Raw genomic sequence first — 12001 nt, 5'->3', positions numbered from 1 at the left:
AGAAAATCATCACAATCCTCATGTCAATACCTGACAAGAATATTTTAAGAAATGAAAATTATAGGCCAATATATTTCATGTACACAGAGTCAATAACCCTAAATCTGTTTCCTTCACTCCAGGCTCAGTTGTAGGTCATCTCTTCTCACTGTGAAACCTTTCCCTAGGATTCTATCCACACACATGGTTTCAAAGACTATACTTAAAACAGATGACTCACATTTTTCTCTTCGGTCCAGACCCTTTCCATTTACCCCATCCACCTCTATACCTCCACCCTCTCTCACCTGCACAAATAAAATGGCCTCTCCATATCTAGTCTTGCCCTGGTCCCATCCATTCTCGCTACATCACAATCAGGGTGATCTTTTCAAAATGCAAATCTTATCACTCTACTACTGGAAATCATCCAGTGGCTTCCTTTCCTTTTTTGGATTAAAACAAAACTTTTTTCTATGAGGACCCACCTCACTGTACCCACTCCAATTTCCTTAGCATCATTTCAAACCACTTCCACTTTGGACTCTTGGCTCCAGTCATTCTGTCTCTTATAGCCCATTTTCCTAGCTCACAGTTTTTTTTTGGTACATGCTATTCTCTACCCAGACACTCATTCTTCCCCCTCAGACCCTCCTACACCAAATCCAAACTTCCTAGTATATGCTTTCATAGTACCTCTATCCTTTAATTTCATCATCTATCAAAATTACAACTTCACATTCCATTCATGTAATGATTTATCTACTGACTCTCTAACCCATTGGATTTTAAGCTACCTGATAGCAAGGACCTATTTCTCCTCACCATTCTATCCCCAACAGCAAGGCCTGTACCTAGCCTACAGTAGATGCTCAATAAATTATCTGTTGAATTAACAAATCTTTTCCTGTAATGCAGTTAATTTGCCTTCAGTTAATGTGAAAATTTTTCAATTTCAAAAGTATTTTAAAAGTACAGTAGAAAAAAGGGAAAAAATACAGATATCTTTTATATATAAGATGTGTATCTTATTAGTCAAATGTAAACTAAATGCTCTTTATTTTATCTATTGACTTATTTTTAATAGGTCCATAGAGTTAAGAACTCCAAGTCTCTCTTCAAATGTCTATAACACATCACAGTTTAGCTGAACTTTTCTTCTTCTTCCTTCCATCACTGCAGAACACAAATAACTAAATGTGGAAAGTGGTAGTAGTTAAACATGTATTTGGTAAAGAAAAGAATCCTTTCATAATATAGGTTCTAATTCTTCAATGGTTCTATTATAAAAGTTGGAACTCAGCAAATGGAGTTTCTTGAAAGCAAGTGTACCCATAATTGGGGAAGGGGGGAGAAGGAAAGAAAGGAGAAGGGAGAAATGGAAGCATTTCTGGCAAGGGGCAACAAGAAAACAAGCTCTCATGCTGCGGTTACTCTCTCCTTCTCCAGTGATATTTCTGCTCCATTTTTCTATGACCCACCTCAAGCCAGATAGGGGCAAAATATTGATCCATATCCACTTGGCATTCCGTTTAAGCAGTAACAATAGGGTGAAACTCTAAAGCCTCCTGGATTGCAGAGATATTTCTTTAAAAGGAATTAAGTTGGTACAATAGTATACATTGTTCCAAAAGTTAATACTAGCTCCAATTTATTCTACTTGCATTCTTTAAAATCAGCTAATTTTCATGACTCAATGTCAGGCAAAAAAAAAAAAAATGCTACAGTAAAAAATGAACAAGGGATTGACTGCTAATAGGTATGGGATTTCATTTCAGGGGATAGACATTTTCAGGAGTTAGATCGTGGTGATGGCTGAACAACATAGTGAATATGCTAAAAACCATTGAAATTAAATTTTTAAATGGTAAATTTTATGTGAATTACATCTCAATTTTTAAAACATGAACAGTTATCATGAGGAGCCTTCAAAGTTAAAACTGTTTTCTCCTCTAACACTCTGAGGATATGAAGAAATAAGGCATTCATCCTTAATTAGGAGCAAAGAGTTTTTCAAGCTGGCACTTAGGACAAAAAGTACCAAAAATTCTAAGATAATATCTGGAAGTTTTTTCTTACTTTACTCCTTTCCTTAACCACCATGCTTCTTTTTGTCGGGTCTTCTCATTTCACCCGATATTGCTTACTAAAAATCAATGACATTTAAAAATACACAAAGCATCCCAAATCAGGCGAGGGTTTTTCTCCTTCAACAATTTAATTTGTCCCAAGCTTGGATTTTCTAGAAACTGCTCATAGATGTGAGAACTGCTGGCTTGTTTTCTTTCAGATCCTCCTTCACCAAGTCAACGGGGTTTTGTTCCAAAATCAAAATACAGCTTTATTAGCTTTTGGAAACTTAGCCGATATAAGGCTCTGATCCTGCCAATTTAAGGGAAGTACTGAAAGCTGAATTGAGGTTCAAGAAACAAGAAACAAACAAACAAAGCAGATCGATTCTTATAACCTGCAATAATCTCTTCCTTATCTACTTCTCCAGCTTTGCGTCAAACGACATCCTCACCTTGCAATCTCTGCTCCAGCCAGTTTATCATTTATCCCATTTTCCCTGCCATTCACAGGGCCTTTACACATGATATTTCCTACCCGACAAGACACTCTCCTCTCCCCCTTTATCTAGTTGATTTCCACTCATCTTTCAAATATTCTTGGACCAAGCCAAACTACCGAGGGAGTCTTCTCCGCCTTGCCACCAGGAGTACGTTTCATACACGTGGAAAGTTGTATCTCGGCAGAAGAGGTTCTAGGGCACCCTAGACGTGACTTCATTGTGAAGACCTCTCATGAAGATCTTCGGAAAGCTAGCGGCAGGCTCCCGGACCATCGCACAGGCTTTCTGCGGTGCTTGGAGGAAGGGTTCACGGGCCGGGGTTGGGGTGGGGGGCGCTGGGGCGAGCGGAGACCCGCTGGGTCAGGAGAGGGACGCAGGGTCGCCCGGGCGCCGCTCGCGTCGTTCCCCGCCAGGCTTGCGGGAGGGAGCACCCCAGCGAGCGTCGCTTTCCCCACCCGGACCCCACGCGCCACCCCCGGCACCCCGCGCACACTCACCATCCGCCCGCACGGAGAGGCGCGGCAGACCGAGCAGGAGCAGCGCCGCCGCCCAGAGCGGGGCGCGGAGGCCGCGTCCCTCTGCAGCCATGGTCCGGGCGTCCCCGCGCGGCGGGCTCGAGCGCCGGCTCCGGCGGCGGGCGCGGCTGCGCGGCCACTGCCCCTCGTGCGCCACTCGGCCGTGCGCGCTGCGCTCTGCTCCGTGGGCTTCGCGCCCCACGCGCCGCTGGGGGGAGCGCGCGCAGCTCGGGAGGCCGGGCGCCCGGAGCCGCCGCGCTGGGGCCCCCGAGCTCCCGAGGGTCTCGTCCGAGGCGCGGGGGAGGCGGCTGGACCCGGCTCCGCCTTCGCGCGGGGCACCTGGAGGCCTCGGTACCAAAAGAGGCTGCGCCGGACGCCGAGCTCCCGGGGCGCCGCCGGGGCGGAGGATGAGGGCGCGGGGAGGCGGGGAGAGCCGGCTGCCGGGAACCCCCGCCTGCTTGGGGGACCCTCGGCGAAAGGGTGACGCGGTCTGAGAGGCCGGGCCCTCCGGGAGGACCATTCGAAACCGAATGCCTAATTCTGTCCTCTGCCTCTTGACTTTGCAGTTGGCGTCCTCCCACAGAGCAGGAACGTGTTTATGAAAAAGAAGAATCTAACTTGCCAACCTCACTCTAAGGAGTGAAACGCACGGAACAGCGAGACTCCTCCTAAAAGCGTAGCTTGAAAGTCCCTCTGAAAGGAGCATCTTCGAGACGCTTCCTTCACGACTTTTCAAGGTACGCCCTAACATTTCTCAGCACCGACAGCGCGGGCGTGGTTGTCACCATTTTCACACCTTCCAAATCAGGGCTTCCTTGACCAGGAGAGGGCCTAAAATTCGGATTCTGTTGGTCTGGGCTGGGAATCCACATTCTAAAGTGGCCACCTCTGGGGCGCCTGGGTGGCTCAGTCGTTGGGCGTCTGCCTTCGGCTCAGGTCATGATCCCAGGGTCCTGGGATCGGAGCCCCGCATCGGGCTCCCTGCTCCGCGGGAGGCCTGCTTCTCCCTTTCCCACTCCCCCTGCTTGTGTTCCTGCTCTCACTGTGTCTCTCTCTGTCAAATAAACAAAATCTTTTAAAAAAATAAAAAATAAAAATAAAGTGGCCACCTCTGGATTGGTTCCTTTTTCCCGCTCACCCCCTGTCCTGTTCATAGCATTAACATCATTCAGTGAGGGAAGGAGGATTTGCATTTTTCGCGCGTGGTATAATAAAGATCAGTATTGTAACTGGGGCACCCGTGACACTGTACAGTGTACAAGTCCCTTCCACTTTCACATACTGGCCAACAGATATGTAGGGAGGGCCCACAGTGTGCCTGACCCTGCATGAGGCTCTAATCTGTCCAAAAAAATGCTCAACCTTAAATAAGACAGATATTTAAGGAAGATGAACAAGTAATTGGTGCTAAAAGGAACAGATGCTTGTCCCCAAGACAATGAACTAGGACACAGACATCGAAAGACTACCTACTTTCTTTTTTAAGGTAAAAACTGGAATTTGAACCCACATCTGATTTACTACAGGTGTCATTTTTCAGCTCCTATAATTTTTGAAGTGTACTGAAAAGATATCTCCTCTCCTTGTTCTAAATGTCAACAAGGCTATTATTAGTGATTAATTCCTTTGTGAAATAAAACTTTGCTTTTAGGGGCTCCTGGGTGACTCAATCCGTTAAGTGTCAGACTTCTCATTTCAGTTCAGGTTATGATCTCAGGGTTGTGAGATTGAGCCCTGCCTTGGGCTCTGTGCTGAGCATGGAGCCTTCTTAAGATATTCTCTCTCTCTCTCTCTCTGCCCCTGCCCCACCCTCTCCCTTAAAAAACAAAACAAAACACAAAACTATGCTTTTAAAACAAAAATGCTCTGGGGCCCAGAGCTCTGAGCAGCAATAATCAGGCTTTAAAAGGTCCCCCCCAGCTCAGACATGTGAAGTCTCACTCCTTAGGTTACCAGAAGTCTTACTCCTTAGGTTATTGCTGAGAATGGAGGGGAGTGGCCAGGAGGCACCTGCAGGAGCTACTGACAGGCTCCCTCAGGAGCTGTGCCACTAATGTGTTTAGAATAGTCAGTTGACCATTACTGTCTAATCCCGACATTTTAAAATTTGTCTTTTTTCAGATCTGTCTTGGCCTGTCCTAATTTGGGGAGATGGCATGCTCCAAAGGTTTGGTACCCCTGATTTAGAAAACTGTTTGGCATTTTCCTATACAGTTAAATATACAGCTCTCCTATGACAAAGAATTCCACCTCTAGATGTATATCCAAAAGAAATAAAACTTATATCCACAAAAAGATTTGTACACAAATTTCACAGCAGCTTTAGTCACAATAGTTAAAGTTGGAAGCAACCCAAGCATCATCAACAGATGACTAGAAAAACAAACTGTGTCATAGTCACACAATGGAATGCTATTTAGCAATCAAAAGAATGAAATACTGATATACTCAATAATGTGGTTGCTGAGTGAAAGAAACCTTACACAAAAGAGTTTATGATTCCATTCATATGAAGCTCAAGAGGGGCAAAACTAATCTGTGGTAACAGTAAATACTGTGGTTGCCTTTGACAGGGCAGGAACACAAAGGAACTTCTGACCTCATGGGAATGGTCTATATCTTGATGACGATGGTGGTCACATGAGTGTATATATTCGTTAAATCTCACTAAACTGTACACTTAAAATCTGTGCATTTTCTTGCTTAATAGCAAATACTTCAAAATTTGCCCTAAAGAATAAGTAGGTTTAATAGAAGAAAGTTTAATAAAAGGACCACGTATAGAGATGTAGGTAGGGTTGAGAGAACCAATAAGAAATGGTAGAGGTCTTGGGACTGTCAACAGTAGGAAGCCATCACAACTCAGGACTGAAGGTAGGAGGGGAGGTTAGGTGTTACCAAAACTCAGCAACAGCCATGGCCATGAAAGAGGTTGCCTGAAAGGAGCATCGTCCATATGTAGAGGAACAAAATTGCTGCCACTTATCTGGTAGGAAGGGAGTGGGGAAGAAATACCCCAAAATCTCTCTCCTTTGGCCCTTCAGATTCCTCATTATGCCTCCTATTGGCTGAACCATTTGATAGCTGCAGGGCAAAGGAGAACAGATGCCAGGGTCCTTAGAAGTCATCCTGTCATGGTGCAGAGTTGGTCAGAGAAGGGCAGAAAATGGAGCTGGAGAGACAGTTGGAAAACGACCACACAGTCCATCTATTCTTTTTTTTTTTTTTTTTTAAAGATTTTTATTTATTTATTTAACAGAGATAGAGAGAGAGCACAAGTAGGCAGAGCGGCAGACAGAGGGAGAGGGAGAAGCAGGCTCTCCGCCAAGCAGGGAGCCCGATGCGGGGCTCGATCCCAGGACCCTGGGATCATGACCTGAGCTGAAGGCAGCCGCTTAACCAACTGAGCCACTCGGGCGCCCCCAGTCCATCTATTCTTTTCTTTCATTTGGAGGAAGAGAATTCAAAACAAAACAGGGGAAACCCAAAGTCCTATCAGTTTTTGTATGTCGATTCAATGGTATTCTCATTTGGAGCTAAACTGTAATATTAACCACCATCAATGGTTATTTTCACATAAGTGCTGTTTCACATAAAAGGAAAAGGGGAGAAGTAAGTAATTAGAAAGTATGGATGCTAGAGACACATTTCCATAACTGGTCATGAGGCCTTATTTGATAATCATGGCAATGCTCCCCCCTTCCATTCTCTGAGCATCTTGGCCTGCATGACTTTTTTGTTTTTTAACTGGTGGGAGGGGCCCAAACTTTCATGCATACTAAGGATCTATCTTAATTAGTTTGCCATGGTTTCTCACTGACTATTGTCATTGGACATGGGAGTTCTCTGGGATCTGGACATAATCATTCATGCCTTATTATGTAGCAGCAACCCAATTTTCCCTTGGTAATCAGGACCAATCACCAGCCCGTACAGTGACCTTCTCATCTGTCTGTTAGAGAGCAATCTTTGCTTCCAAGTTACTAGCACATGCCTGTGTGTTTACTGGTGAAAGTATGTCCTTTGCCCACCCAAACCTCTCAGTTCACTGATCTAAAGGTTGAGGGGATGGTATGCAGAACTTTGGTAGGCGGGTTATTATGTGTAATGGAAAGGAGGTCATTCCCACTTCCGCTCCTTGGTTTTTAGACAGTGTATTCTGTCTATAAGAGAAATGACACCATATATTGGCTGATAGTTTAAGACACATCTGTATCCTGGGTAAATGCCCTAACCTCTCAAGGTATTGTCACCAGCTAGTGACCTCACATTTTTATCAAGCCACCTGCTTCTGGATAAAGAGGCATATAGTAAAACTCAAGGGCACATCTACACTGTCCTACTGCCTTTGCTGCAAAATCAGTTTCTTGGTTCTAGATAATGTAATGCATGATTCTATGGCAAAGGATGAGGCATTCTAGGAGACCTGGTAGTAGAAGCAAAGTAGGCAAGGAAGACAATATCATATCTAGAATAAGGATCTGTTCCAATGAGAACAAATAACTGTGACTGGGAAAGAAGGATCCAATACAAACAACTTTTCCCACTTAGCCAACAGGAGGGACCAGCTAGGGAATTATGCTGTATGGGGACTCACAGGACCTCTGCTCTTGGCACACAGGACAATCAGCAGTGGTGGTAATCAGATCAAATCTAAGAAGAGAAGAGATGTGTATTATTCCACTCCTGCATGGCCTCCATCTCTGCTACCATCATCTCTACATATATGGTTCCATTATAGAAGCACAGATGTGGCTGTAGAAAGAGGCACCTGATGACTAGAGAATGGGTCCAATTCTCCAAGGTGTCCACCTGATTATTAAGGGCATCCTCTGCACTGAATGCCTCTGGGGAGCATAGGCTACATATATTCACAGGCTTCTAATTCTAAGAGGTCCATACTGATATCCTTGTTATCAGTCTTCTAGTTTTAAATTTTTCAGATCTCTGACCAACTATTTTAGGCATTATCCATAGATCAGTGCAGATTCATGAGTAAGGCCATTAGTCATATTAACCAGTTCTACCCATTGGGAGAATTTTCTTCTGCTATTTTTTTTTCATTGTGGTAAAAATATACTTAACACAAAATCTACCACTTAAATCATTGTTAAGGGTAATCTGTGACATTAAGTACATTCACATTGTTGTGCAACCATCACCCCCATCTGTCTCCAGAAATTTTTCAGCATCCCTAACTGAAACTTTGTACCCATTAAACAATAAATCTCATTTCCTCAGCCTCCCAGACCCTGGTAACCACTGTTCTACTTTCAGCCTCTCCAAATTTGACTGTTCTAGGTACCTCACGTGAATGGAATCGTATAATGTTTGTCCTTTTGTGTCACTACTATTTTTTTAATATTTTATTTATTTATTAAAGAGAAAGCAAGAGTGCACACAAGCGGGGTCAGGGAGTGCAGAGGGACAAATAGACTCCCTGTTGAGTGGGGAGCTGTTGCGGGGCTCGATCCCAGGGCCCTGACATCATGACCTGAGCTGAAGTCAGACGCTTAACCACTGAGCCACCCAGGCACCCACTGTTTTTTTAGTGCTGTACCACAGTGGGGATGGCTAGTTACATGTTGTGGACACTCAAGTGTAGAGAAGGCCCAAGGTTTTTCCTCTTCTGTTAAGTGGAACTCCTCAATGGTCCTTAGGTGTGTGTTGAGGTAGAGGCAGCAAAGCAATAGAGAACCAAGTGCCATGGGAATCTGAGCCACCTGCTCATCAATTTACTTGTTCCTTCCAGACCTACTGATGTATATAACCATTTTTGTTTAAGAGTGGAATTCTGCTATACAATTCAAAATAGCCCCTTCATAAGACCAGCTAAGGTCTCATACTTTCATGGTATCCGTGGTCAAGCAGTCAATCTCCACCAGGGCACAAACTGCTTATCAAATGGAGCGTAGTTGATTCAACTTTTAAACTCTAGGAGTTTGCATTGCCATTCTACTATCTGGTCTGCCCAAGCTTCATAAGGCATCTCTATCTGCCACACACACTTCAAGTATTGTGTCTTTTGTGACATGAGGCTAAAGTGGCAAGGCAGTTTGTACTAAAGCCTGGTTGCTACAGAGTTCCCTATTGCTATGAACTGCTTTCAACACTGTAAGCCTTATGGGTTTCCACCCATGATTATATTTGCTGATGGAATTAAAAATAAACCATTTACTCGGTTAATAACTACCTACAGGCACCAAAGCCCGTATTGATTTATTCTAGTAATGACGATATTCTGGGAAGAACAGGTATCAACCCCTGGTATTTTTGTTTTTGTTTTTGTTTTTGTTTTTTAATTTTATTTATTTATTTGACCGAGAAGAGACACAGCAACAGAGGGAACACAAGCAGGGGGAGTGGGAGAGGGAGAAGCAGGCTTCCCCTGCAGGGAGCCCAATGTGGGACTCGATCCCAAGACCCTGGGATCATGACCTGAGCCGAAGGCAGACGCTTAACGACTGAGCCACCCAGGCGCCCGACCCCTGGTATTTTTGAAGATAAGCCACTAATATTTTCCAGAGTCTTCTGTTTTTTGCTCTGGCAAACAGGAATCTGAATGACGAAACATCCTGGTTCATACCTCCTGTTTATACCTGTTGTCCCAGTATCCCATCCGATTTCATATTTGACCCAGATTTTTCATTTTCTGAAGAAATATTACTAGAAGGATTAACATAAGCCAGAATGGAATCCTCAATCTTGTATTTCTAGTTTGTGAATGTTCTCATCTAATAGTGTGTGAGATGCATGTGTACTTCTCACTTGAAACATGATTAAACATGGAAGCTAACCAGTGACCCATCTCATTTTCCCTGTTCTTTTTCTGATGCCATGTAACCAACTTCTCCCTTTCAAGGACAGTATGCAGGCTAATCAATTATATAATCAAGGGTGCTCAGTCCCAAGTAACTAGGGACAGCTCACTCCTTACGGTCTGTGGTCATTGTGGGAAAAGTATTCAAAGCTCCTGGCAGCCACTTAGTTTATTAGGCAGTTTGCAGTGGCCTGAAAGATGCATGAGGCCACCAGTCAGCAGGTCAGTAGGAAAAGTGGGATATTATAGGCTAGGTTTATGTGAAATATGTGTAGCAAATAGGGACTAAGGAATTTGGACCTGGAGCACTTAGTGTGTAGTTTGAATGCTCTTTCTACTCAGAATGATCATTTATTGTATGGTGTAAATCTACAACTCTTCAGTTATTTATGAGATTGACAACAGTTTAATAGTTATACTCATAGCGTAGGGGAAGAGGACACTGCATGCCATGCAGGACCACATAGGGGTTGGAACTTGGGAACAGAGTGAACAAGTAGGGGCTAAGGGATACAGGCTTTGAAGTAACAAGAAGATCAGGTGACCTCTGGTTCCTCTGGGAGGATGTGACTGTCCTTTTGAATAATTTTCTCAGGCTGGTGAAGAACTGGAACCTGCTACTCAGAGAAAAGCAGAAACTATGCCTGGTCCCCATGATAAGGAGGATTGTCTGGGTAGGGGACCTTATCCTTGGGATCACAATGGGGAGGAGAACTTGAGGTTAGCCCTGTGAGGGCCTCCTGATTTTACCAGATATCATGACCTTGGGGAAACAATTTAGGTGCTGGGTATCACATCCTTGTTTATTAAATGGGGATAGTAATACCAACGCCTTATCGTTCTCTCTGTGATTAAATAAGATATCCCAGCACACTATAAATGCAGCAAAGTAATTGGCTAAGCAATAGGTCTGTAATTCATTCTCTTCATTACTTGGGAGACACACCAGGAAAGAAAAAGGGCGAGCCAGTCAAATATTTTTATGAACATTTAATGCAGACCTCCTAGCAAACAAACTAATGGTATTGCTAGTGGGAGAGTCTTATCCTTAGAATGCTTTTAGAAGGATGTACCTGGTTTTCTAGGATTGCTTATGGTAAACAAACCTGTAATCTATGGATTCCTGGGGCCTGGGTGCCTGGAGATATCATGTATGTTATGTAACCATCTACATAGAAAGTGGAGTTGTATCGTGACTTAGATGGCTCCTTACATGTAGGTGTTGTTATAGCACACATCCCTTGATGACCTCATCTGCTGAAAGGTGGACAATGCAGGGTCACTAGGTATCTGAGGAAAACCTGTAAGATGATAGATAGAGACCTAACTAAAGAAATGAGAAGTGGGGGAAAAAAAGAGACAATGCAGGGAAAAGAAATCTTCAACAGAATAACTTTAGTGTTCTCATAGAGATAAGATGCTGCATTCAAAAATGTAGAACAGAGTGTTGTACTCTGTTAAAAAGAAAATCACAGGCCCAAAATGGTGTCGCTTAAGTCAAGTCACCCAATCTGAGCTTAATACCTAATTGCAGTTTTAACCTCCCCCAAAATGTAGTCTTAATTGGTTAGTCAGGAATTTTCTGATCAGCATCTATGAGGAATCTATCACAGGTGCTCTCTCCATACCCCCTAAAGAAGATGAGGTAATCTACCTAATAAGACCTGCTGTCCTTTCCCCTAAGGAAAGGTGACCTTGCCTGAAATAATCCTTTCTTTTCTTTTGCTAATAACTTCTTGCTCCACCCTCCTTCCTATAAAAACCTTCCATTTTGTACAACTCCTGAGAGTTCCTCAACTAGGTGGGATGCTACCCATCTAGTTCATGAATCATTCATGAACCATTTAATAAAGCCAGTTAGATCTTTATGCACTTACTCAGCTGGATTTTCTTTTTAACAACCCCTTCTGCCCCCAACAAAAGGAATATTTAGAGAAAAAAAAAAGATTTCTTAGGAAAAAGTATGGAAAACTCCATAGATGGGTTTGAAGGTAAAGTTGAGAAATATCCCAGTTAAGTATAGTGGAAAGATAGAGATAGCAAATATGGGAGAAAAAGTAACACCCAGGATTCCCTTCGCCTGCACTGCTGTGATCTTTCCACATGGTCCCTTGA

The 12001-nt window shown here is 43.6% G+C and overlaps 1 protein-coding gene across 1 annotated transcript in view; it reads right to left on the bottom strand.

Moving 5' to 3' along the window:
* SUSD5 (sushi domain containing 5) overlaps window positions 1-12001 on the bottom strand; it is a 71874-nt gene that overhangs the window by 57917 nt on the left and 1956 nt on the right. Inside the window, exon 2 of the mRNA XM_034988129.1 lies at window positions 3049-3640. Coding sequence (XP_034844020.1) covers window positions 3049-3640 — 592 coding nt within the window. The remainder of the gene's footprint in view (window positions 1-3048; window positions 3641-12001) is intronic.

The sequence above is a fragment of the Mirounga leonina genome, unplaced genomic scaffold (genome assembly GCF_011800145.1).
Source record: "Mirounga leonina isolate KUSES-001 unplaced genomic scaffold, KU_Mleo_1.0 Mir_115, whole genome shotgun sequence".
NCBI classification, from domain to species: Eukaryota; Metazoa; Chordata; class Mammalia; order Carnivora; family Phocidae; genus Mirounga; species Mirounga leonina.
This window is presented reverse-complemented; position numbering and strand designations above follow the sequence as displayed.